At 36.9% G+C, this 27,625-nt stretch overlaps 3 protein-coding genes across 3 annotated transcripts in view; 2 read left to right on the forward strand and 1 right to left on the reverse strand.

The window, feature by feature from the left end:
• Window positions 1-1,837: 1,837 nt before the first annotated feature.
• Window positions 1,838-2,834, forward strand: LOC129758546 (farnesol dehydrogenase-like). The gene is made up of 2 exons (XM_055756070.1): window positions 1,838-2,492; window positions 2,549-2,834. Exons 1-2 carry the CDS (start codon window positions 1,929-1,931, stop codon window positions 2,714-2,716), a joined length of 732 nt encoding a protein of 243 aa, XP_055612045.1. The 5' UTR covers window positions 1,838-1,928; the 3' UTR covers window positions 2,717-2,834.
• A 6,349-nt stretch (window positions 2,835-9,183) lies between these two features.
• LOC129758545 (farnesol dehydrogenase-like) lies at window positions 9,184-18,731 on the forward strand. Its single transcript, XM_055756069.1, has 2 exons — window positions 9,184-9,804; window positions 18,481-18,731. Exons 1-2 carry the CDS (start codon window positions 9,241-9,243, stop codon window positions 18,649-18,651), a joined length of 735 nt encoding a protein of 244 aa, XP_055612044.1. The 5' UTR covers window positions 9,184-9,240; the 3' UTR covers window positions 18,652-18,731.
• An 11-nt stretch (window positions 18,732-18,742) lies between these two features.
• The window catches only part of LOC129758538 (probable multidrug resistance-associated protein lethal(2)03659), a 67,830-nt gene continuing 58,947 nt past the window's right edge, over window positions 18,743-27,625 (reverse strand). Inside the window, exons 5-7 of the mRNA XM_055756059.1 lie at window positions 20,281-21,329; window positions 20,062-20,208; window positions 18,743-20,001 (exon numbers count right to left, since the gene is read on the reverse strand). Coding sequence (XP_055612034.1) covers window positions 19,957-20,001; window positions 20,062-20,208; window positions 20,281-21,329 — 1,241 coding nt within the window. The 3' untranslated portion in view covers window positions 18,743-19,956. The remainder of the gene's footprint in view (window positions 20,002-20,061; window positions 20,209-20,280; window positions 21,330-27,625) is intronic.

Here is a 27,625-nt window from a genome sequence, read left to right on the forward strand (position 1 = left end):
CGGACTATTTGGTGAAAACCATCACAAAATTATCAAACTTAGGTTTAATGAAGGTTCAATGAAGTAAGTCTTCAAAAATGTTTCAACTGAATAATAAAGCAAGTTCAACTGATTAGTTTCCAAATAAGCTTACTAGATAAACAATAGGTTGTTTGATAACAGAGATACGCATGAAATAAAAATGCATGTTTCATAAGATTGATCCCAAATTTTTGGCCGTTACACCATACTGCAGGGTGATCCCAAACTTTTGGCGATAGCTTAAGTAGGTAGTTATTTTATAAATTTTCAATAAGTTGCAAATTTTTTGCACAAAAATAAATAAATGCGATTTTATAAATATGAAAAAAAGGATTTGAATGCAACTCGAATTTTGAAATTTTGTCCACCCCACCCTGAGAAGATCGGGTTTGAATTTCAAGTTCAGTTTTTGGAAAATGTCTCAACTTTAAGTTAAATTTAAGTCATATGACCTCAATATTAACATTTTGTAAAAAACATACAGAAAAGCTTTCGCTCACGATCTCTTGAAGGAGATCAAAATAATTGCAATATGTCATAAGATGGCTGAGATACGGCCGATCAAAATTTTCATGTTTTTGAAGGGGTGATCCCAAACTTTTGGCCGGCAGTGTACATCATTCACAAACATTCTTTTAAAAAATCGATGAGGATTTCATTTCGATGATAGTTTGGTTATTCTCGAATCAAGTTTTCAACATGCTCAATTTTTTATGCTTTTCGTTAAAAATTTGATTATTGAATTCAAATTGAAGCGTATGGTTATGTTAAACTTGTACTGAAGAAATACTGTATAAGGTTATCATTTCGGGAAATTCCGGGCATTTGATTTCAAAATTGACGACCATAAATTCGGGTGATATTCGGGCAAATTTTGTCAAAACTCAGCTCAACAAAAATCATTTAAAAGATTTTTTTTTCATCCAAGCTCATCGACAGATTTTCAATCGTATTCTAGGCTTCCGAAAACTTTTCATGTTTATTTTTAAAAAATTTGCTCAAAAATGTCGTTTAAAATTGTACATTACAATTTGTTTCTTTAAGTGAATAAATCCGGGTATTTTTCAATGAAATCCGGACAACCAGGCCGGGCCGGACTGTTCCAAAATTTTGTATTAAATATCCGGGCAATCCGGAAACCCTACTCTAAACGATGTTTTTCATATATTTATGGAACAAATTCATGAATTTTTCTTGTTTATATTGTAAGAAGTACGAGTTATTTGAAATGTTGCGTGCACTGCTCTCGTGAATTTTCGGTGGATTCTGGTATACTTCTACAATCACTCTACACTCAGTTTCTAAGAAAATTAAAAACGGTTGCGCATTTTGTACCGCAACTTCTAGTGTACTGATGACCATTATGGGAAGCTTATGTTTCTCTGAAGTGCCGATATGAACAATCAAATTTTCATCTTCGCTTCACGAATAGTAGTAATCGAATGTTATCATCCGTCTGTAGACTTGCGCTCGGGCGATTCAATAAACACTCGGAATGGTAACTATCAGCTTTGTTTGAAAAAATGACTTCGCATTAAATGTTTCTCGTACTGGCATAACCGAGCTAAAGGTTTTAAAAATAATGACGGTCAGATGATTACTTTAAGGAAGTTAAACAAACCTTTTTGTTTAAAATTGCATCAATGGAAGAGCTCTGGAAAAGTTCCAAATTTTAACATTTTATAAAAAATAGTAAATTTGGATGTTGGACACTCTGGCAATCAACTTCAACATTTTTCCAAGTATTATGAAATGATCAAAGTTTGCGATAATAACGTGTTGTGCAAATATACTCGAGAAGTATTTAAAACAAATGCGTTGTCAAAAGAAAGCCAACGTTCATTACAACTTCTAAAAAGAACGAAACAAGGCGAACCTGACCTAGAAAAATATCTGAGCGGGAAAAAATGGATCGTTGGATTGGAAAAGTAGCTGTAGTTACCGGAGCCAGTTCCGGAATTGGAGCTGCAATCGCCAAGGATTTGGCCTCGGCTGGAATGATTGTGATTGGATTGGCCCGGCGAGTTGAACGTGTCGAGGCTTTGAAAAAAGATTTACCGAAGAAAGCTTCCGGCAATCTGCACGCTATGAAGTGTGATGTTTCGGACGAACAAAATATTCTCAAAACGTTCAAAACGATTAACGAAAAATTCGGTGGTATTGATGTTTTGCTTAACAATGCCGGAATACTGAGGCAAACGGATTTACTCGAGGCAGGAAACTCTCAGATGCTGAAGGAAGTTTTGGACACCAACGTTATGGGACTAGTGATCTGCAGCCGTGAGGCGTTCCAATCGATGAAACAAAGATCTGTCGATGGGCACATCATTCACATCAACAGCATAACCGGTCATCACGTGGTGAATTTTCCTAAGCTGAGCATGTATCCTGCTTCGAAATTTGCCGTTACGGCTATCACCGAAACCATGCGCAATGAGCTGAGAACGGCGGAAACTAAAATCAAAGTTACGGTGAGTTAAAAACCAAAGTTTTAGAATTTTTTGAATTACTATTACAAATTTTCCAGAGTATAAGTCCGGGAGCAGTCAAAACAGAAATCATCGAGGGACTTCCATTGGATTTTCAAATGCTTGAACCTGAGGATATTTCGGCGGGCGTTCTATATGTACTTGGAACTCCGCCAAGGGTTCAAGTGCACGAACTTATGATCAAACCAGTAGGTGAACCGTACTAGATTTTAAGTGAATTGTTTGAGTGACACCGTTGAAATTTGAACATCTTTTTTCATGTAAATTAAAACAAACAATTATAGTACATGTATAGTGATGCTATTCGGATTAAAATGATCAGGTTTAAAACAGTTGCTTTATCTTTCATATGATGCCGTGCCAATTTTCAGATCTTTTGAAAAATTCTCGTGTTTAATCTCAACGACGCAACGCTAAATTCTGTATGTGACTTCGACAGCAGTTCTACTTTTTGGATCTTAATTTAAACAAGTGTTTCGTTTATGTGTTAATATTTTTTTTAACTAAAAACGTATGGTAAGTATTACACTGTGCCACATCTGAGAAAACCTCCCAAAGAGGATCTTGGGAGGATCAACTTTTTGTACAAGCAAAGAATTGCTATATTATTTAAAATCACGTAAATGTTTTTAGTTTTCTTTTTACAATATTCTTAAAAAGTATTTTTTTTTAATTTTTTTTCTTAATTACCAGCTACAGTGATAAAAAATCTTTTTTTTTTTGCAAATGCAAATTCAATAATCTCATTTTAAAATTTTCAGAATAATTCACGTTCCATTAAGGAACCAAAAAGTTCGTAAACAGTTCCTCGTGGAAGCAAAAAGTTCCTAGAAAGTTCATTAAAAAGCACAATTGTCAAAAATGTACTTGCAACTGCTTCTAAGCTCCTAGAACGTACACAAATGTGTTATAAACCTTTTTTAGTCCTCCCATGTTCGTCCATTTGGCTGAATAAAAGGTACTCGGGAAGGTTTCCCTCGAGTGCTTTTTATCGAACTTTGGACGAACAAAAGAAAAAAAAAACAAACAAACCATGTTCAAAATAAATTCTTTATGTGACTTTTGGTTACTTGGGTAATGATTGATGCGAATATTAATAACATACGCTTATGTTTTTTTTTATGAAAAAAAAGGTAATAAAAATGGTTGATTATAAAACAATTTTACAAAAAAAATTCTATAAACAGATTTCCAAGCAAACAGAAATAAACTAAATTTTTATCACCAAACAGTTAAGGAAACAGCATATTGAGAAACTTTATAAACTTATTGATAATTTTACTTAAAAAAAAACTCATTTAACACAAAGTTGCGCCCCCGCTCGTCTTGTTCCTACCGGATTCGTAGTGAACACCTGTTTTGCAGGACAGTCGTCCGGCATTCTCGCAACATGTCCCGCCCAGCGTATCCGGCCAGCCTTAACCACCTTCTGGATACTGGGTTCGCCGTAGAGTCGCGCGAGCTCGTGATTCATCCTTCGCCTCCACACTCCGTTCTCCTGTACACCGCCAAAGATGGTTCTTAACACTCGTCGCTCGAATACTCCGAGTGTACGCAGGTCCTCCTCGAGCAATATCCATGTCTCGTGCCCGTAGAGAACAACCGGTCTAATGGGCGCCATATACAGGTTACACTTCGTGCGAGGGCTAAGTCTTCTCGACCGCAGTTGCTTGTGAAGTTCATAGTAGGCACGACTTCCGCTGATAATTCGCCTCCGGATCTCACGGCTGGTGTCATTGTCTGCGGTCACCAGTGAGCCGAGATAGACAAAGTCTTCGACTATCTCCAGCTCGTCGCCGTCGATCGTGACCTTGTTATTACTGGACAAGCGGGTTCGGTCGGTCTCGGATCCGCAGGCCAGCATGTACTTCGTCTTGGACGTATTAATCGTCAACCCAATCCTTCCTGCTTCGCGTTTCAGTTTGCGGTAGATGTCTTCCACCACCGCAGATGATCTGCCGACTATATCAATGTCATCGGCAAAGCTGATAAGTTGACTGGATCTGTTGAAAACCATGCCCCGCATTTCGCCCACCGCTCGTCGAATAACACCTTCTAGCGCCACGTTGAACATCATGCAGGATAGACCTTGTCGAAGCCCCCTGCGCGATTCGAATGAACTCGACAATTCACCCGAAATCCGCACACAGCACTGCGTTCCATCCATGTTCGAAATTATTTATCTCTTTTACTCGACTATTAAAATTATTTATCAGAATTTGTCCTGATTTTTGAGAGACGAGTATACTTTCCGAAACAATACACAGAAAAGTGCTAGAGTGATTTGAATTACATGGCGTATATAATATCTAATTGCATTAAAACGGATTTTTTCCATGTAGTAATATTTTAGTTAAAAAGTAGATTGATTATTGGCTTAGTTTTTTATAAGTGCGAAGTTTGAGACAAAATTTGTTGATTTGCGGTAGTGAAGAAATTTCAAACACGTCCATTTAAGCATGTTATGACGCGTGTGCAAATAGGTTGCCTTGGTAACCTGTGGAATGGTCATGGATTTTTTGGAGTTTCGAAATAAAATCAGCGCTTGCTTCGACGGCTTTGTCCTTCAAGTGGGTAGAATTGTGAGGTGCAGGTGGTTGTTTTGCGAAAGTGAATCAAAAAGAAATGGAACAGGAAATTAAAGGGAATTGCCAGAAAATGACACTCAAGATAGACCGGCAAGATAGTGGTGGGAGAAATCGATCACTCACTTGTCAATTCTTAAAAAATATTGTGCTACCAAGAAGATTGAGGTTTAGGCTGCGGTAAGATTTGAGTGGTTTGAAGGCAAGGTAAGGTAATGTAAAAGGTAAGATTTGGGTTTTTTAAGAAGGTAAGATTGTTTCATTTCATATAAAAAATATAAGAATAGTAAATCACTTACCAACCGGACAGGTATCTAAACGTGTGCGTAATACCTGTCATTAATTTGTAACATTAAAAATGTTATTGATTTTATAACGGTTGCGTAAGTGGTTGACCTGCTCATCCAAATAACACATACATTTACAAATACTACATTCATACCATAACAGTTCAAACGAAGCCATGGTGTCGGGTATGCGGTGGTTTGCATTGAAGATTTGCCGAACTAAAGCTTAGTTCTTTTAGAAATGGGACAGTTACAAATGCCTGTATCTCAAAAACCATTCGTTTGAACGAAATACTTTCTATGAAGGAAAAGTAGGCAATGTTATGATATTTCATGAAAAAATTTGAAAAAAAATAGTTACCGTTTTTTGTAAAAGAAATTTCTACTTTATTCTTGGTGTCTCCCATTGGCCGGCGCACACTTTTTTCTGTCATGGTATTGATCAGTTTCTCCAACTTATACTTTGTAAAATCTATATTTTAGGTGGCTTCACCTTCCTTCTTCAATTTCTGATACTTTTTGGTCCAATACTTCTCTGGAAACTGGAAACTGGAAGCATTTTAGTGGATACAGTTGTTTCGAAATGAGCAAATTTGGTTATTTTTTATCACATTTTTGAACGTTTTTTTTTCGGTACCGGTTTTACAGCTTAAGAGCTTTGGAACTATCAAAAAATGGCTGTTTGAGGTTGGATTTCAATGAGTCATCACTAGGCAACACTTTCAGCTTATCGGAGAAAATTGTTTTGGACATTTCAGCGATCTACACTTAGCTTTTCGTTTATTGAAAATTAAAAATGCTGGTATGAGACTTGCATTCCTTGATGATCCTTAACCGTTGTTGCCGATCATCTGCTTCACTCCAATGCTTGATTTGAACTTTGTGGACATTATTGACAGTGTTTGCATACTTATCCACCACATAAACTCAGTAATTCTTTGAATAATCAACGGTTTTTTCAGCTATCAATTTGATAATGACGAATTTTAAAGGAATCTGTGCAAAAATTTTTTTTTCTTTTTCTCAAGCATCGTACATATCTCAAAAACGCGTAAATTTTAAATTTTGAAAAAAATAGGTCGAATAGTACTTTTTACAGGCAACAAAATGCTGTTCAAATTTTTAATATCCAATAACTAGTTAACGAGCTATTAGCAAATGAAAGTGTCCCATTTCTAAAAGAACTAAGCTTTAATAATCTAAGGAATGCAAGTCCGCGCATGCGTTGGCGAAACTGCAGTGAATCCGTGCACCCATGGTGGATTATCTACATACAAACATACATATACCGATTTTTGGAATTTTCGTACCGAATACCAGGACTAAGGACTTGCCTGATTTTCCGAAACTCAGCCTGACAACCCGATAAGCCATTGCATTTCCCTGATTTTATAAAATAAGCCTGATTTTGCCTGATTTTACCTGATTTTTATGAATGTCATGAAGGGAGGAACAGCATTAGATACCATTTCCAAGTGAAAAAGTGGAGTGTCGACCAAAAAAAAAGTTAACACTTAGAACGAAATTTCCGTTAATTTGACGTATCCTGATTTTTGAAAAAAAAAATTTTGGCAACCCTGGCTATACATGGGGTGTATCGATAAATGATCCAGCAGTCTACCGATGGAGCTCGACCTATACGCATGCTGCAGCCTATTTCGTCTCGTTCAGCGTGGTGTTATTGGCTAACGGGCCGTTGTACTGAAGCGAAAATTGCGGGTTCAAGTCCCGTCGGTAAGCCTTTGTATCTTTTTCGAAAAATTCTTGACATTTACTGCTTAAGTTCTTCCTTTTTTTGATATCGCATATTTTTTCAAATGCATTCCATCACCTTTGAAAATGTGATAACATAAGCTTAACTCAGGCGTCCTAGCTGAGTTGCGGAATGGTAAATTTTTAATTCGTCCACATTCAGGGGTTTGCTTTATTATTATTTTTTTTTTTTGGTAAAATTTTTTTTTATTTAAAACAAACTTCGAGATTTCGACGGGAGCTCAAAATCTTTTTTATCTAAAATGTGAGTCTGATCGAGAGTTCAGATATTTAAGGTATTTTTTTTTGCTATTTTTGAGATTTTGTCTATTTTTAATAGTTTTTTAGTTTTAATTATATTCGTCTTACCTATTAAAGGTACATTATGTAAGGCATCTAAGTTGAGTTTCTGGAACGTTCCGAAGTTTTCAAATACGAATCCGGTCACTAGGCGAATATACTTGCTATGCTTTACTTGAGGTCATTTTTGCTGTTTTATTCTTAGTTTATTTATAGTTAGAACCATCCGAGAACCAAGTATTTGGAATTGAAAAAAAATCAAGATAACATACATATATGCACATTTTATGTTCTCTAAAATGCAGGATCTTATTTTATAATTGTATATCTTTTCCAATAATTTTTGGAAAATAACTCGTTTATTGCGTTTTCCAGAGGATTTTTTTTTATTTCAAATATTTTATATCAATGTATTTCAAATTATTTTCAAAATTTATGTTTTCGAATATTAGATAAATCAATCGAGATAACTATGACAAACGATTCTTCAAGAGTCAAGATAATCTTCAATTCGTGTAAATGTCGGATTGCAATGTTTATATTTTTTTGCCAAAGTTGCAATTTTAAGGTTTTTCAAAATGTATGAAAAATCGAACAACACGACAGTAACTCTAGTTTTTTTTCACTTTTCAGCCTCTTAGAGCGTTTAAGCGATTTAAGTTTAATTTCGAAATAACTTTTCTTCAAATCCTTATATGCTTCCCAGAATATAGAACAATAACGAGGTATTTTTGCTTTTAAGAAAGGAATTCATGGAATCTTCGATGTATGTATCTTTATACCGTAGCGCAAACAAAAAACTACCAAATCTCTCCAGAATCTTTTTGAGGTATAAAAGAATGTATTCTAAGAAAATGAGTTGACAGTAAGTATTGACAAATCCTTAAAAATCTTTCAATTTAAAAGTACAGTCATCACATTTTTATGATCATAATAAAAAAAAAATCTTAAAAAGTTCTAGTTGCCATGAATTGCATAAATCAATATTGGACTTCTTTCACGTAAATTTGTTCAAGCTTATTAATTTAGATTATTTTTTTTTAATTAAAATTCAGATATACTTACGCTATTTGTTCGTGCTGTGTAAAAATCGGCTACAATGAGAAAAAAACTACCTTCTTCCACGAATATCATCATCGTTGCTTGTTTATGGTTATTGCAAATGAAAAGTGTACCTATGGAGATCTTTAAGCTGAGAAAGACAGTTTGAGGTAAGAAGATTGCTTTCTAACAATTTAGAACTGCACCTTGCATCGGAGAGACACGTTGCATATGTAACGAAATTCATCGGAAATTGCTTTTAAAGTTAAGAAGCAAAACGAAAAACGTTTTTACGTTTCTCAGTATAAATTAGGCGATAGTGCAAATGGAAAACACTGTTTTAGGAGCAAAATCCATTTTCATATTACAAATAATTCGTTATTTGATAAAAGATGAATAAGTGATACTGGATTTATTTCCCAGAAATCTTGAATTTCATAGTTCTTAAATAGCCTAATTTAAACTAATTACCAATTCGGATATATCTACTGAGTCGAGCTCGAAAAGTATTCACTATGATCGCGAAATGTCTCCATTTGTCTTCTACCCCGAAGAACCCGAGAATCAGAATGATAGGCTAAAATATCTAAATATTTGAATTTCCATATACGGAACGACCAATTTCAAATCGTCTATCATCATCAGCCATACCAGCTCCATATGTATGCTGATCAGATTAGATAAACGAGTTTGTATCGCACGAGTTGCGCGTTTTACCGAGTGTGGTTCATATCATTCGGTTGGTGAATTTCGACACAATCAGACATGGATCGCTGGAACGGAAAGGTGGCCGTCGTTACCGGAAGCAGTTCGGGAATCGGGGCAGCAATTGCCAAAGATTTGACCAAGGCCGGCATGATCGTGGTTGGTTTGGCCCGTCGAGTTGAACGAGTTAAAGCCCTCAAGAACGATCTACCGAAGGAGGTGGCTGAAAATTTGCATGCCGTTAAATGTGATGTTTCGAAAGAAGAAGACATTCTTAGCACCTTCAAGTGGGTCGAAGAAAAGTTTGGTGGGGTAGATGTGCTGGTAAATAATGCCGGCATCGTGAGGGATTCGGCACTTCTAGAACCCGAAAACACCCAGAAACTGAAGGAAGTGATCGACACCAACGTGATGGGACTGGTGATGTGCAGTCGGGAAGCCTTCCAATCGATGAAGAAACGGGCCGTCGATGGACACATCATTCACATTAATAGCGTTGCCGGCCACCATGTGATCGACTATCCCCGTTTGAATATCTACTCGGCGTCCAAATTTGCTGTCACTGCAATAACGGAAACCATGCGGCAGGAGCTGAGAACCGAGGGAACCAAAGTCAAAGTTACGGTAAGTAAAATGCTGTAATGGTTGATTGGATGAACTGAAACATGGATAAACGTTCAAAATGAAGAATGTATTTACGTTGCTGAATACAAAAAAAAAATATACATGCGCATTAGACTACCCCAAATTTGTATGGGAAACTTAAAACCTGTGGAATGTTATGCGCTGCAGGCTTATATTGACTCTAGGCCTAGTACAAGATTCACCAAATTTGGGGCCAGACCTTACCACGAGAAGAGGTCGCTCAACGAGCCTGAAGTTTGTATGGGATTATTAGACATTTTGTTCGGGAGAAACATGAAAAACCAGTTTTTCACCAATAATTTTTGTCCCCTTTGGCCGATTTCTTTTGAATACGATTTTGCTTAAAGCCTTATTTATTACAAATATTTCATCGCAAGACTCCATTTAGAATCGATTTAACATAAAAAGTGTTATTAAGCTTCAAAAAATGGGCTAACTCTTTTAACATTTCGAACATTTCGTCGCAGCATATACCGTGATGAATGCCTCCCTTAAAAAAGTTACCAATTTTTGAAGCCTAATAACTTTTTTATTTAAACTCTAATCGATTTGCACTCTTTGGATAAAATATTTGTCATAACTTGGGCTTTAAGAAAACCCATTTTCAAAAGAAATCGGCTCAAGGAAACCAAAGTTATTGATGAAAACCTGGATTTTAATGTTTTTCCCGAACAAAATGTCTCAGAATCCCATACAAACTTCAGGCTCGTTGAGCGACCCCTTCCCGTGATCCAATCTGGCTCTAATTTGGCATGAGATCTTGCACTAGGCCTAGGATTAATTTTAGCCTGCAGCACATAACTTTTTCAAAAGTCGGGTCATTTGGGGCACTCTAATGCGCACACATTTTTAACCCAGAGCTTTTAAAATATTTAACTGTCATCATGGGTTGCCAGATTGCCTGTATTATATGAGTTTGCCCGGATATTTAATACAAACATTTTTAACAGTCAAGCCCGGTCCGGTTGCCCAGATTTTGCCCGTAACTATTCACTGTATTTGACAAATCCAACAAAAACAAAATAAATTGTGTTGTAATTTTTTTTATTCATGCCCCCAAAATATTTTTTTTGAGCAAGTTTTATAAAAATAATTATGAAAGGTTTTTTGGAAGCCTAAAATACGATTTAAAATTTGTCAATGAGTTTTCATAAAAATTCTAATAAAAATTTGATTTTTTTTCTTGATTTTTGTTGAATTTGACAAAATTTACCCGAATATTGCCCGGTTTTTGGTCGTCAATTTCGAAATCAAATGCCCGGATTTTCCAGCTTTATATATAAAATTGCCCAGATTTGTGCTGAAAAAACTCTGACAACCTTAATCATGATAGTTTCTGTATCTAGCCGAAATTTCGTTTGTTTAGCTTTTTTACCAATTCTGGTGGATTTCAAGCTCTATCACATGTTTGACACTTTTTTTTGTTAAAGATTTGAAAATTTTCGCAGGAGTTTTACCTTTCTATTTACCCTCTAGAATTCAACCTCGCCTTCAGGCGAGGCTCACCAAAATTGAAAAACAGTCGCATCCAATTGTCATTTGTTTGCCCAGAATGTTTAAAAAGATGTTAATCTAACAATCCGTTATGATGACAGGTGTTTTAAAGCCACAGGCGTGTAACAACGAATCTGGATTAATTTTTCCTCAATGAATGTTTTATGTTACATAAGATGCTTATTAATGATGAAATAAAAAACCTAAAGGCAGGGTTATGAAATAAGACAACCAACGCAACGCGTTATTATGCGCATCAAAAGTTTGTCGTTTTCCTCAGCTTAAATTTTTTGTACAATCTTATTGAAATTTTCGATTTTTCAACCCTGTTGCAAAACCGTGCTAATTGCGAAAACCTGTGTAAAAATCTTACATTTGAAATCCGTTTAAATTTATTCAGTTTGGGACTGGGATTATTTCTAGGACTCTTGGAAACAATACACATAGAACCTTGAGACCTTAAAGGATAGATGAAATATGAGACCTTAGATTGGAATCTTGAGACATGAGAAGTGGAACCTGAGACCTGAGTCTTAAGACCTGGATTCAGAGATATGTTGAGACACGAGCCCTGTGATAAGAGTGTCCATTCCCGAGAATTCCCGACCGGGAAACTCCCAAATCCCGGGAAACAATCGAAGAATTCCGGGAATTCCCGAACCAACAATATAGACATAATCCTGCTGCTGATAACAGGGTGGCCAACGAGTTTCCATTTTAAATTTCCCGATTTTTCCAATTGATATTGTGAAGCCTAGTTCATATGAAAATGGGATACTTTCTTTTGATGATATACACAATTTTGAAAGCATTTTGTGGCCTGCAAAAAGTTGTATCCGGCTTCTATGTTTTTTCAAATTTAAATTAGGGGAGGAGCGTGCTATATGTGCCTATTAAGCAGAATACTGATTTAATCAAACTTTACATCGAATATGTGTACACAAACTATATACACATGAGCAGACATCTCTTTTCTATACATTCATTGGAGTAATTTTTATGTTGAAATCTCCTTTAGTTTACGAGAAATCGATTTTTTTTATGACTGTTGTCAAAATTGCGAATTTCAAACCGTGCGGGCTAAATGCGCCTATTTATGTTTTACGCAAAATTTTTGTTTTTTTGGCAATATTCCTATATAATTTCATTGAAAATGCTAGAAACTGATAACTTTCATACGACAAAGCTGAAGATTTTTAAAAATCAATTTCTTTTTTTTTTATTTAATACAATAAAACAAAAGTTAGGGGTGCCATAGTATGGAGACAGTTCATCCATAAGAATAACTTTATCAAATCTGTTTTAAGTTCTTCAATCCCCTCTAAAGGTGTTAATTGGAGCTTAAATTCGAAGTTTTAATGATAAACATCATATATTTTTTCTATTTAACCCGTTATTTTAGGATAGCGGCATTTTACAAACATGATGGGGGCATACAAAAACACTCTCTTATTCTACTTTCCAATTATTATGAAACCATCATAAAAGCTTAAATTTGTTTTACTTCTAAGGTTCATTTGAATAAGAAGCAAAAACCTCCCAGCTTTTTGTTTTGAGCTTCTTTACGTATAATTTTTAAAAGTCAAAATATTACCTCAAAAGGTATCAAAACCTTGTATGAATTTTTAAATTTTTAAAATTGGTTTATTCATAAAATTCTTTCTTGCCTTAAGTTCAAAGCCTATCACCCTCAGAATGCATTGATTAGATTTGTTGTCTTGTCAGCCATTTCGTCAAACGGCGTAGGCGTATTTAACCCGATAGGCCCATTTAGGAAACCTTTCCCCTCAAACCTAATCTCAAACAACAAATTTTTACTAGTTCGAAAGCTCATAAGTTGTATATACGGTAACGAGGCAATGAGACACATGATTTCTGATGGACGACAAAACTTGAAAAAAAAACCCTATTTCAAACAAATTCCTGCGGTTGAATCGTATAACATTTCTGCTCGTGGTAAGCTCCCTAGCAGAGCAGATTCAACTATGTATTTGCTAGTTGTTTTGTAAAAAATATAATGATTTGCCAAGACTCTGCTTCTGTGGAAAAAACAACAATTTTCAAAACAAAAAGTTTGGTTTTCGCTGTTTTTAAAATCTTAAAAAAGTACTCATGGCTGTATATTTCGCAACCTACGATCTTAACTAACCGATTAAACTTGAAGTTCAATCTCATGATGGATTTGCATCGTTTTTGTCAGATTTTGCCAGCAGACATTCCAGTAAAAACTGTTAATAAATTTGTTAATTTAGAAACAGCTGAATCCACCAAATTGCCCTCAGTTTCTTGCAAACGAGAAGTATTGGGCCAAAAAGTAGCAGAAATTTAAGGAGGGGGGAGCAGCGATAAATATTTTTTTCATGAATTATCATAAGATTATCTTTATTTCCTCCATAGAAAGTATTTCGATCAAACGTATGGTTTCGCATTCGTAACTGTCCCAATTCTAAATTAACTAAGCTTTATGGTTTTCCATAATAAAAAAAATGGTTTTCCCAATATTGCAATACACAAATAAATACATTCATCAGGGTTTTTTTTTATCAATAAGTTGACATTTTTACAAAAGTTTTAAGTAAAATTTTGGAAGGATTTAAAATTTTCAGTGATTCAATCTTAAAATTCAAAGGTGTGTGAGTTTTGTTGGAAACTCTTCAGAAAATAAAGTATAACCAGCTTGAAATGCAAAAAGGGAAGAAGGTTATGCCTACTAGTTATCTTTATCTTTACATTATTCTGCGAAATTTCGTCTAAAATTGTCAGCTTCTTCTCAGTCTTTTACAACAACTTTGCTTTTCATAGAGGAATATCCTATTTTTTTAAAATAGTTTTCGTAAGTATGGTTTTGATATGATGGCATGTGATGTGATACTTTCAAAGTTGAAACTCTAATTAAGAATTAGCCTTTTCTGTTTCATATGAGCTCTGGCTTCTTAATTATGAAACTTGAAATATAATAATGAACGAGGATTTTTTTTATTGAATGCGAATGTTTGTTCGTTTCTATATTCTAACTTTAATTTTTCTCCGCGATTCCTCTTAAGCTTCAGCATTCTGGAAATTTATTTTTATTCTCGATTCTCAGCTTCAGCATTCTGAAATTTTATTTTCATTCCCGATTTTGATGTTGAATAAGATTTTTGTTGGATAACTTTTATTTGTTTTTTATGTGTTTTCTGTGTCTGAATTTTCAGTTTAATCTAAGAAATGTATAACTTTATTCTAACACTAAGATTGAAATCTTGATCCAAATTTTAAAAATTATTCTTGGGCTGAAATAAGTTTTGAAATTTCGATTTGTTTTAGATAAATTCTTATATATGGTTCCGCAAAATGTATGAAAGAAGCACACAAAATTCCACCTGTTGTGTATTCATAAATGAACCAAATAACATGGTGGCCAATCGAGTCTAATTTTTTGTTTTCCGCATTTTCCCCGCATAGTTTTATGAATTCGTTAACAAACTTTAAAAAGCCGAAAATGAGTAAATTCATGAAAAAATCTGATTTGCAATCATGTGTTCAATTTATGACCAACTTTGATATGAATCACGTAAAAAATGTTCGATTTGTGTCATATTTTACGTCGATTTTCTTCCCCCTTCCCCCTTCTTTTCCGAGGTTGGAGAGGTTTGTAGCTTATCAAAACAATTTCCGGCCTAAAAATCCCGTTATATCAACTTTCACGACATTCGAACCAACCAATGACCAACGAAAACACCTTTGCATATGGGAAAACACGCCAGCTAGTTTCCAGCGTATAATGGCTCTTTTTTTGTATTTACAAGTAGTTTTATTAAGGCATTTAACTCATAAAGTTTTTTTGTGCGGAGTATTCACTTTCACTTTTCTGTGGTGTTAGTAATGAATAAAATTAAACTAAATCAATTGATTTTGAAATTTTCATAACTTTTGATTGACGCATCTTAGAGGTTAACGGCCTCGGCAACTTTTTATGGCCCTATTCTGACCAGTCTACCATACATTGAGTACCTACACAAATTAACTTACTGCCCTTTTTTTGGATAAAGAGTTTGTAATTACCTAAACCATTATTGTTTTAATCGTTTACAGCACGAATTATGAAATTAGCTAAAAAATTTAATGTAAAAAAAAATGAAAACAAAATCAATTGTTTTAATTGTTTGAATGAAGTAAAAATATAGTAAACTAGCTGACCCTGTGCTTTGCTACACCTTTTAAAATTGATGGAAATTTGCTAATAATTTAAATTTGTTTATTTTATTTTACAATTTAAATATCAATATCATTATTATAAACTCCTTGAAATGGAAGTTTCAACTTGAGTTTAGAATTGCAGTACAAAAATGATTGATTCTAATTTTCTTAAAAATTCTTTTCTGTTCTCAAAACTTGCCTTAAAATTTGTTTCCCGATCATTATTTTGTATCTAAAATTAAGACTCTGCATTTATTCATAAATTCCTATATTTTACCAAAATAAATGTTTTATTTGTAAAATTCTTCTCCCATGCCAAATTTGGTTCCATTTGCTTGATCAGTTTCCAGGGCATTGAAAAATATTATGAGAGTCCCCCTGTTTAGTAATCAAGAAAATATTTCTCGTACATCAATCCATTCTATGCAAAATTTTCTCAATCATTTCTCGAGTTATTAAAAAAAAGTATGGGTGAATTCCTTTCCTTCATCTAGATCCCCACTGCAAAAAAACGGAGCTGGAGGTTTCCCGAATAGGCATAGAAACATTTCTCCATCCCAAACATTCTTTCATACAAAGTTGGTTTTTTTCGTATAACTAGTTCTACAGATATGCAACAAAAATGTCCTATCTCACTCAATTGAAGAAGGGAAGGGTTCCAATTTTTTATAGAAACATTACTCGTATCAAAATACAATCCCATACCAAGTACTGTGGGCCCCTTCCTCTTCTTTTTTGTTAACTGGGATCAAGATGGGGTCTCAAACAACCATAAATTCTTTTTCCGTATCCAAATATCATCCCATGTCAAATTTAGTTCCATTTGCTTGATTATTTATCCAGATATGCAAAAAATTGTATGAGAGCCCCCTCCTCCTTTCTGTTTCTCCAATTAAAGGTGGCAAGGGCTTCAAACCATCTTGGGAACATTCCGTTCACCTAAATAGGTACCCTCGCATTTCAAATTTGAATTCCATCGCTTGATCATTTACAGAATATTGCAAAAAATATATGAACCCCCTCCGCTCTTCCTACCTCCCAAAGCAAGTCTGGAGGATTCTTAACCAACCATAGAACATTTTTCCACATCCAAATATCCTTCCATGCCAATTTGGTTCCATTTGCTTGAAAAATTATCGATTTATGCAATAAAAATTATGTGGAAACCTTCTCCTCTTCTTTATACTCACTGTAAGAAGGAATGGGTCTCAAATAATCTTTGAAACATTTCTCGTATCCAAATACTCTTGCATGCCAATTTTTGTTCCATTTGCTTGACTAACTCTAGAGTTATGTAAAAAATTGTAAGAGAGCCCCTTTTCCCCCCTTTCCATCACCCAACTGGAAAAAGGGAGGGGTATTTATAGAAATATTTATCGTTGCCTAATACTCTCCCATGCCAAATTTGGTACCATTTGCTTGAATTTATACATGAGACCTTAAACCGGAGACTAGAGGTACAATGCAAAGTTGGAATCTTTATTCTAGATTTCTCGCGTGAGCTTTTATTACGTCGTATGAAACATCTTGAAAAATTCACAGAATATATTGTCTAGGCTACAAATATTTTAAATGGAAAGAAGTTGCAACTAGTTTATGTCAGTTTTTGTTTTTTTCGTAATAATACTGTTTGTTTACAATTTGTTCCATACGACGTAATGAAAGCTCACGCGTTTCAATACGTCGTATGGAAGATTTGCTTTTTATTTACCAGGAACTCGATTCTGATTCAAGATTTCAGTTTTATTTCCTTTTTACTACTGTAAGTCATAAAGTCAAAGGATTTTTTTTTCATAATTTCACAGTTTGCCGAGAAGGCCTTCAGATTTTTCCAAATATTTCAAATTTGAATTATTTTTGCGAAGCTTTTAAACTATTTTTTAACCAAAATGTTTGAGGTTAAATTTTTTCGAAATAAAATTTAACCTTGTTTATGACAAAAGGAGGGAATGATCCATTTGGCAAAATATCTGGTGAGGTAGACGAGCCTTTTTAAAGCTCATTTACAGTTTTTCATATACGTTTAAGTTTACCACTAGTTATTTTAAACATTTTATTTCAAAATCTGATCACACATTAACGCGTTTTGAAGAGGTGTTTTATGATTTTCCTTGGAAAATCAAAAAGTTATGTGTGTACTTGATATTGATATGTTTTGATATTTTTCACGAAAAACTCAAAAAATCCGCAAAAAAGTTACATGTTTAGTTGTAAAATTGCAAAACTGAACCAAATTCGAAATTTTGGGAAAAATAGAAGACCTTCGGTGCAAATTTTCAGATAATAAAAAAAACCTCAAATCTTATGCAGAAACTCTGAACTCTTATTCGAGTTATGATTCGGATTTTTCATTGTATTAAATCAGCATTTATTGTGTTCTGATTCTTCAAAAATCTGATCACCCATTCCACGGTAAAATCAGAAAATTACCAGAGATTTTTTCAAGTAAATTTTGCATAAAAGTTTAAATTCATGTTATCGTAAGTATATGATATGTGATACGTGAATGTTCAAGACGCCACCTTTTAATTTTTTTTTGTTCTGAAAATTTGAAAATTCTTAAGCATACTTTAAAAAAAAACAATATAACAACATTTGTTATTGAATTTCGGAATATTGATGAAATGTATATTCTTGGTGGAAGAATAACAGAATTGAAAATTGATAAAGATGTATAGACAAGTTATAAGACATTTTAACAGGTGTTGAAAAGAGCGGAAGAGCATTTTGCGAGGAAACTTATTTTCGTACACACTACTTTACCTTAACTTGTACAATGAGATAAGGTTGGTCCGAAGCTTACATATGTTTAACATATATGTTCTGAGAGGACTTTCTGTTTCTAAACTTTTTAGGAACGGGATAGATGTTTAATTCTAATCTAAGAAATCTTTTTTCTTAAATTTTTTAACACATTTGTGCTTCCTATGTTGATTCTTGCGAATTGCGATAAATTTCAACTTGATTTTTTCTTTCTTTCAGAGCATAAGTCCCGGCGGCGTGAGGACGGAAATCATGACCGTCGAAATTCCTCCAGAGTACCCCATACTGGAAGCGGAAGACATTTCGGAAGCAGTGCTGTACGTCCTGGGAACGCCACCACGAGTCCAGGTTCACGAGCTTACCATAAAGCCTGTTGGGGAGACGTTCTAATCTTAGAGTTTTTAAACTAAATGCATTTATGTAAAAAAATTGATGGAAAATAAACTTATTGAATTTCGGATTGAAATGAATTGAAGGTAGCTTCAAGAGAAAACAAATAATTTTATTTGCGAACAGAATTCAAAATCAAACGCTTACTGATAGGTAAAAACATAATACTCGAATGAAGATTTTCTCATTGTTCTTTTCAGTGGATTCATTGGTGGTTTGTTGTTCTACTCATTAAACGATCTAACTGTGTAGTTAAAGTACTTTCAGCTACAATTGTATATCTTAGTTGGAAAAATTACAAATTTCAGATAAGATATCACATCAAACATAAGTGAGTGAATCAATTATGTATGTACATTGCTCAAAAACGACTTGTTAAATCTACTTAGACGCTACTGTGTGTGTATATCAGCTCGTTGATGTAAAGTTTTAGATACCTTTGTTTATTAAGCACACGAGGCACAATTATTATTTGTTACGAGGCACGTTTTAAAACCGAAAAAAGTCTATCATAAGAAACGCTAAAGCAGCTTCCCTCAACTCTTCCCTTCATCAGCAACTTTTTCTGAGGATTTATTTTTTAACGATACTAATTTCTAATAAATGAAGAAAAAAAACCAAAAAAAGGGAATATTCTGCTGTAACTGGAAAAAATTTAGGCGATTCATTTAATGATCAAAATGTGATGAATACTGAATCAGAAATAAAGTTGTTTTTGTTCTAGTTGAAGTGGAAAGTTGATCACCAAATGGTCAACCAACACGGGTACTTACAGTTAGTTTTTACGTATCTGTTAATTTCATTCACCTGTATTTTAGCTTCATCCTTGCGTGATTGATTTTTTTTTAAACTCAAGCAAAAGTTAGGTGGCTTATCCAATCTGATTTTTGGTTCTAATTAGGTATATGAAAGCTTTTCTATTGTTTCGGAAAAACATCAAAGTAATCAATTCTTAATGTCAAGTTGTTAAATTTGAAAAAAAAAATTGTCAAAAGTTAATTTTTTGTTTTTTGACTTCTGTGAAGAAGATAATTGAACAAAGAATTAGCACATTTTTATTCCTAATTTTTTCTTAGGAACAAAAATATAAATATTGAAAATGCCAAATTAAGAAAAATTGATCCTCTGCTGAATTTTTATTCAACAATCGTATCTGATTTGGTAGACCAGATGTAGCTTAATGACTCACTTTGGGAAGCACTGCACTAAAAACTTAAAAAACTATTGGGAAACAGAAAACTTAACTAAAGTAATATTAAAAATTAAGCACTACCGTAAGTAATTGATGATTGACGTTGATCTAACTTAGCTACTAAGTGTGTTCCCTGTTTGTTGTTTCCGCTCATGAGCCTGCAAAAAAGGAAAATTTAAGCTTGGCATTTCTATAAACAAAATTTACCAAATATTTACCTCTTTAGCAATCTTTAATAAGCTTTCGTAAGTGGTCTTTCCAGTTTGTTTCACCATTCCGTGGAATACTCTTGGTCCAGATTCATTCGTCAGCAGTTCGTAGGGTGTTCCGAACTCGATGCATCGTCCAGCATCCATCACCAGAACCTGTTGCAGGAGAATATTCAGTTAACGTTTCTTAACATTCTTTTTGAAGATATGGTAATAAGTTTGCCTCACCTTGTCTGAATCCATGACCGTGTTCAACCTATGCGCTATCGTAAGTACCGTGCACTCATTGAACTTCTCCCTGATGGTAGCTTGAATGAGTTTGTCCGTCTGGGGGTCCACATTGGCCGTTGCTTCGTCCATCACCAGAATCTTGTTTTCTCGCAAAATGGCTCGGGCCAGGCAAACCAGCTGTCTTTGGCCCACACTGAAGTTGCTGCCACCTTCGTTGATCTTGGACGACAGTCCGGAGGGCAGCTCGTGGATGGCATCTTCCAGCTTAACCTCCTTCAGGGCACGCCACAACTTTTCGTCCGGATACTCGTCGAATGGGTCGAGATTGTAGCGCAGCGTACCCGAGAACAGAACCGGCTCCTGGGGGATGATCGATAGCTTGGCGCGCAAATCGTGCAGGCCCATAGCGTGGATGTCCCGGGAGTCTATCACTATCGAACCCTCGTTGTAGGATAACCGGAACAGAGCGTTGATCAGCGATGATTTGCCAGCTCCTGTTCGGCCAACAATTCCAACCTTTTCGCAGGGACTGATGTCAAACTCTAGCTCCTTAAGTACTCTGTCCGTATTGGGATCGGGATCGTACCGCAGTGACAGCTTCTCGAACTGCACTCGACCATCCTGGGGCCAAGTTTGAGGAGGTTTCTTGTCACCTTCAGCTTCTAGCGCTGGCTCAGGATCAACTGTATCGTACTCCACAACTCGTTCAACGGAGGTCATTGTATTTTCCAATTCAGCAGATTGCCGCATACCCCATTGGACCATTCCGGTCATACCGAGAGCTTGAGTGATGGCCAGACCAACGTTGCCACCGCTATCGCCATTGATGAAGAAGGTTAACGTTACCACCGCGATGTAGACCACACAGAATACATCCAGATAGAAACCGAAGGCACGGGATGTGGATATGAAGAGGTAGAAGGCCGAACTGTGCAAATCCTGGTGGCCATCGAACTCCCGTATCAGTACCTTGTCAGCACCGAAGGCGCGAATCGTCGAGAGACCCTGCAGCGAGGCCGATAGATGCGAGTAGATTGGAGACCGAGCTGAAGATACAAAAAAATTCTTAGACTATTTTAAGACTTGTTGGTTTATCCTAAATTCAACACTTATACACTTGTAGCTGATCAGCATGTTTTTTTTTTAAATTGATGAAATCCTTAAGTAGATGGAATATTCACAAAAAACAGCTGAGGACGAAATGGGTAACATGGCTGGTCTCTGTTCAAGAAATGGTGTCGACGGATGAAGAATGCAGCCGTTAGACTTTGATCTGTATGTCCGCCAAGGTGGCTTATGAAGTAGTTTGTCGTTATGGTGGAGAATAATGTCGAGTTTCACACGGAGAAGAACCCCACGCTGATCGAATTCCAAGTTCCAACGAGTAGAATGAGGAATGGGCTCGCTTACAGTCCTCAGTCACATTTGGTACTCCGAATTTTATCAGAAACTGGACGACTGGCGAATCTTTCAATGAAATCTAACGCTTTGGAAGAAGAGCTACTAGGACAGGCGAATGCCTCTGTAAGCCAGCACAATATGACGCAGGCGCTTGCGTTGGGGCAATGACAAGAAGAGCCTTGCGTAAAAGCAGTAAACACCCGACCGACCACTCATTTACTGATGAATGGTGGAAATTGTTCCAACTGCCTTAGAGGTAGGCCAGATGGGTGAGCGCAAGTCCCCCTTCGTGAGTACAAGAAACGCCCTCATGCCCAAATAGAGCAAGAGGGTATTGCAGATGTACGGAAATGCGATCTACAATTACCTCCACTCTTTTATGACGAGCTAGCAAAGGAATATGGTACACCCGTGGAACTCTAGAACCGACGTAGGTAAGACGATGACATAGCTGGCGAAGCGAAATCTTTCCAAAACAACCAGTGCAGGATCGTCACCTTTCCTCTAAAACATGGTGAATCTTTTGGGGAAGCTTCGTTAGCCATTACTGGGTTGAACACCCAGTCGGTGTGGGTGTCGGATACCTTTCCGTACTTACCACTTGTCTGGATAACCTTGGGATCATAAAACCGACCACACCTATGAAAGGCGGACCCTTCCCTGAAGTTGGTACCCTTTTAGCTTGGATAACTTGTAAAAATACAAAAAAAAAATAGTGGAGCCGTTAAATATATACACGGATACCAGATCCCTGGTCTGATGATGAGTACTGAATCGGGTAAGTGATGGCAGCCGTTCGAACTGGTGAATCCTTTTCCAGGCAATTCCCTGCCCTCTCAGGTGTGCCCCATAGAAGCCAATTAGGACCGATAATTTTCGTAATCTACTTCAATGACGCACTCTCGCTTCTTGACGGCACAAAACTCGCTTATGCTGATGACCTTTTTCACGCCATAAAAAACCAAGACGACATCGACTTTTTACAGCAGCAATTTTCCGTATTTGCTCACTGGTGCGACATTAACTGCCTGCCGTTGAACCGCAGCAAATGCTCGGTTATATCATTTTCCCGTAAGCGGCACACTCTTCATGTTGAGTACATCCTTGGAAGCGATACCATCACCCGAGTCGAACACATGGAGTACAAGACTCACACGAACTATGTTGTTGACAAAGCTTCTAGAAACCTTGGATTCCTGTTTCGCATGGCCAAAGACTTCAAAGACGTGTACTGCCTTAAAAGTCTTTATTGCTGCATAGTTCGTTCCATCCTCGAGTACGCTTCAGCTGTCTGGTGCCCCTTCTATCAGAACGGAGCTGAACATATCGAGGCTATCCAGCGGCGCTTCTTGCGGTATGCCCTACGTCACTTGAATTGGCACGATCCGTTTCGTCTGCCGAGCTACGAAAATCGTTGCCGCCTCATAGACTTGGATACGCTTCAAGTTCGTAGGAACGCTACTCGAGCTCTGGTTGTGGCTGACCTGCTGACATCGAAAATAGACTCTCCCGCGCTGCTGGAGGCTGTCCCTCTTAGTGTACGACCCCAAGGATCAAGAAACGCGCTTTTGTCGGAATCTTAAAAATTTTTAATCGTTTTTCTGAGCATTTCAACTTTGACGTTTCGAGAAATGTGTTCCGAAGGAAAATATTAGACGTGTCCAGAACTGTGTCGAAAGGATTTTGATTGATTTTAGAAAGTTATTTAGGATTAAGTTATCATTTGGATCAACATGTGATCCGCTATGATAAACAAATAAGCAGTAGCGCGTTTAAGGATATCGCAAGCAATAATCGACATTGAAATTCTGTAGCAATTCGTTTTGAAACGATTGAATTTGCCTCGGAAGAGCGGGTGCAAGCTCTCAAATAGACGCTTGATAAAGCGGATGACGAGTTCCAGGGTTTGGACGGGAACGTCAAGAAGCTGAATGAAGAAATTGAGTCTCTCCACCACGAGGGGACATTGAACGAACGTGGGGCAATGATCGGGAGATAAGCCACGTACGACTCGAAAAATCGTGGCATAGCTGAAGGCCCAAAGAAGCTATCGCGAACAGCTCTTTCCTAGGGTGATGAGTGGAATACCGAATTGCAAGCCAGACTCAAATCCAGCAGCGAATTGAGTGGTACCAACGAAGTGAGGTTGACAAAAAGTACGGCGTTTAAGCGTGTCAGGCGTACACTCGAAGTTGAGAGCGAGGTACCGGTAGCACCTAATAAGCCAGCGGGTCAATCCTCGAGAAAAACAATGCGCTCGTCGTTTAGGCGGAGAGCTAGTCGTAAGCAGATGTACTGCGACAAATGAGAGGAGATTCCAAATTAGCTGACTTAGGTGAAAATGTCCATGAATGTCTGCAGCCGTGCAAATGATCTGATTCTCGTGCTGCACAAGGGGGTAATGTCCAACCAATACACAGCTCTAACAGAGGAAGTTCTGGGTAAACAAGATAGGGTTTAATCAGTTAAAAAGTTGGTGACCGTTAAGGTCAAGTACCTCGACAAGGCGACAAACAGAAGTAGAGCTGCGTAATGCGTAAGTCTCGCAATGTGGAATTGGTTGGGATGAGGAAAGCAGGGAAGTCATCGATTCAATGGCCTGGATTATGCCGTACTGCCATGGTCCAAAGAGTAGCCTTGCGAGCGTAGCATTGTCGAAACTAAGATACGGAGGAGCTGGTTGGAGCTCCGTCATAGAGGTAAAGCGCAACAGATCCAAATTACGAAGCACACATCGGTTGATAGCCATGCGAGTTTCCTGTGCATACAGGACAGGACCGTATTAGCAGATGCAGCTTTTGTCATCGCTGGCATGATTCCCATCGACATAACCCTGGCGGAGAAAAAGGGGTGTTACGAGACAAGAGCTGCCTGAGAAGTGCGTAAAGCTCAACGAGCAGCGCCAATGCTCAAGACGGACGCATAGGCTTATCCCGCGACTTTCACACTGGGTAAATCGGAAGTATGGAGAGGTCAACTTCTACTTGACGCAGTTCCTTTCGGGTCATGGGTGCTCTAAGCTAAACCTTCATCGGTTTAAGCTCATCAGCTCGTCTTATTGCCCGGAACGTGTAGATACGGAGGAATCGGCATAACATGCTATCTTTTACTGTCCCAGGTTAGTTACAAGACGTCAACTACTTCAAAATTTGAACGCTGAAAATGTTGTGAGTGAAATGTGTCGCGACGAACAGTCCTGGCGTGCTATAGTCGACGAAATCTCGCAAATCATGCGCGATCTAATACGAATCAGGAAAGATGATGAACGGAGAGAGCGAGATAGTCAACCAAACTTGACAAGCTAATGGAAGGTCTTGGGCCTCGTATGAAACCACAATTAAAAAGCAACGCCAAGGTCTCACGTACTCAGCTACGATCTTTCCTGCAGCAAAAGGAAGCGGAGTAACCACCCGGAATGGTCGTGACGGGATTCTAGCTTGGTAGTTTCTCAATCGGCCATTCCTTGGTGGTTATTTTGAAAGCGTTACCTAATCGGCACACGTTTCGAGGTCCCCGGGGAGTGGATGCTGTGACGGGCGCGAGTTCAGCAGGGTTGATGCGGAACACTAGTGGCACTTGTTCTGTACATCTGCCAGTGGGCGCGGCCACCAAAGTGCTTCAAATCGGGAGAATTAAGGTTTGATGGTCGCCGTAGTATCGAAAGGAAAGACAAGTGTAGACGATGTAATGCGTCTGGTCAGGTCTCGACCGGCTGCATGAAGCCAGCTGCCCGGCCTTCCTGACGGTGCTGGCCCAACTATCGCGAGCGTTGCAGTCGTCGTTACGCTGCCGGGAGTTTCCATGTAGCGTCGAAAAAAGGTGCGAGTGTATCAACACTGTAACCACTTGAACCTTAGCATGGTCATCGCGAGTCGGTGTAGATTGTTCCACCATCCAGGGGGCTTCCCAAGTAACAATTTAAGCTTTATTATGGTCAGCAAAATATCGTTTGGACTATCGAATTAATCTTCATAAAAAGCTAAAGCGCATTCTATAACATCACCTGGACTCTAATAAAGCCAAAATCAGGCTATTTGGCCCTACCCTAGAAACGTCATCAAGACATATAATTGTTGGTCATCAATGTTGGTCACCAAAGCTTTTAAAAAGCTATTATAAAACATGTTAGAAATTTTTGTTTTTTTTTCGGTTCTGTCAGTTCTCGGAGTTTTTTTTTTTATTTTTTCCAGCAACCATAATGGTTGATGAATGATGATTGCATTATTCAGATATGATCTGGTAAAATTAATAGCTAAAAAAACCAATGTTTTAACCATATATTGAGCTTCTTTTCTACTGCCAGTCAAGATTTTAGGTAAAATGTATATGAAATAGTATCTTAAAATAAATGCGCCTCGTCAAATCTGTTGGTCAATCATGATGGAATTGATGGAAAAAGGCCTGAAAAATTTTTTTCCAATGCTTGCATTGTGAATCCATCAACATGGCGTCATTTTGTGCCCTTCGATTTTGCAACCAACATGGCGTGAGTCATTTCATAGTTTTATTATGGTTTAATGATGACCCCAAAAAAAGCTACGATTTGACGTTTCTCTCGCAAGCCAACCAATTACACGCTAAGGTTGAGTTCCTCATTTCTAAGTTGTTAATCATTAGTACAGTAAATGAGGACAGACTTTTTGAATGAAAAGGGATTGGTTTTAAATGACCCGTGGAATAAATCATGAGTTGAAGTCAAATTTCGTTGTCTGACGCCATCTTGAAATCCAAGATGGCGGCTTCCGCTGAACTTTAAAATGGTGTAAATGACTTGAAATCGCATGAAACCCCAACAAAATGGGTATCGGGTGAAAAGGCTAAACGAGTAGAAGTTGAATTTCGCTATCAGACGCCATCTTGAAATCCAAGATGGCGGCATCCGCTCAACTTTTAATGCTTAATGCTGACAAAAAGTCGCATTAAACCACCACTATACGGGTATTGGGTGAAAGGGCTAAACTAGAAGTCGATTTTTTTTCTTTCCGACGCCATCTTGAAATCCAAGATGGCAGCTTCCACTGAATTTAAAAAAAGTTGTGTTCAAGCGATTTTCATTGATTAACAGTATATCAATGAAAATCGCTTGAACACAACTTTTTTCACGTAATACTACATTAAAACTACTATTTTTAGACAATTTAGATCATTTTAAATCACTTTTATTATTTTTTCATTATGTTTCTAATGCATTTAGCACTTTTCTTGTTTTGTTTATAGTTTTTGTATTTTTTTTGCCATTTATGTAATTCTATTATTCCTATACAATATATTTGGGAGTTTCATGCTATTTTCATTCATTTACAGTATTTTTAAGTTCAGCTGAAGCCACCATCTTGGATTTCAAGATAGCGTCAGAATGCAAAAATAAACTTTTTATAGCTTATCCCAATTGACAAACACCCATATTTTGGAGGTTTCATGCGATATTCAATGATTTAGAGCATTTTTAAAGTTTATAGAAAGCTGCCATCTTGGATTTCAAGATGGCGTAAGATAGCAATATTCGACTTCTACTCGTTAAGCCCTTCCACCCACTACCATCTGGGTTTCATGTCATTTTAAGTCATTCACTACATTTTAAAGTTTAGCGGAAGCCGCCATCTTGGATTTCAAGATGGCGTCAGATAGTGAAATTCAACTTCTACCGGTTGATTTCTTTCAACTTATACCCCTATAATATAGGTTTTATGCGATTTGCAGTCATTTACAGTATTTTCAAGTTGAGTGGTAGCCGCAATCTTGGATTTAAGATGGCGACGGGCAACGAAATTTGACTTCTACTCGTTTATTACTTTCACCTAATAACCATATTGTGAAGGTTTCACGATATTTTCAGTAATTTACAGCTTTGAAAATAAAAGCGGAAGCCGCCATATTGAATTAATGATGGCGTCAAGCAACAATTTTTTTCCTACTATTTGGGCCCTTTCATTTAATACTC

The sequence above is a fragment of the Uranotaenia lowii genome, chromosome 3 (assembly GCF_029784155.1).
Source record: "Uranotaenia lowii strain MFRU-FL chromosome 3, ASM2978415v1, whole genome shotgun sequence".
Taxonomy (NCBI): Eukaryota; Metazoa; Arthropoda; class Insecta; order Diptera; family Culicidae; genus Uranotaenia; species Uranotaenia lowii.

What these genes read in the sequence shown, in the direction of transcription:
- LOC129758545 (XM_055756069.1), top strand. Translation starts at nt 9,241, where the DNA reads ATGGATCGCTGGAACGGAAAGGTGGCCGTCGTTACCGGAAGCAGTTCG. An exon ending in GAACCAAAGTCAAAGTTACG is followed by an intron (nt 9,805 to 18,480) that starts GTAAGTAAAATG and finishes TCTTTCTTTCAG; the next exon opens with AGCATAAGTCCCGGCGGCGT.
- LOC129758546 (XM_055756070.1), top strand. Translation starts at nt 1,929, where the DNA reads ATGGATCGTTGGATTGGAAAAGTAGCTGTAGTTACCGGAGCCAGTTCC. An exon ending in AAACTAAAATCAAAGTTACG is followed by an intron (nt 2,493 to 2,548) that starts GTGAGTTAAAAA and finishes CAAATTTTCCAG; the next exon opens with AGTATAAGTCCGGGAGCAGT.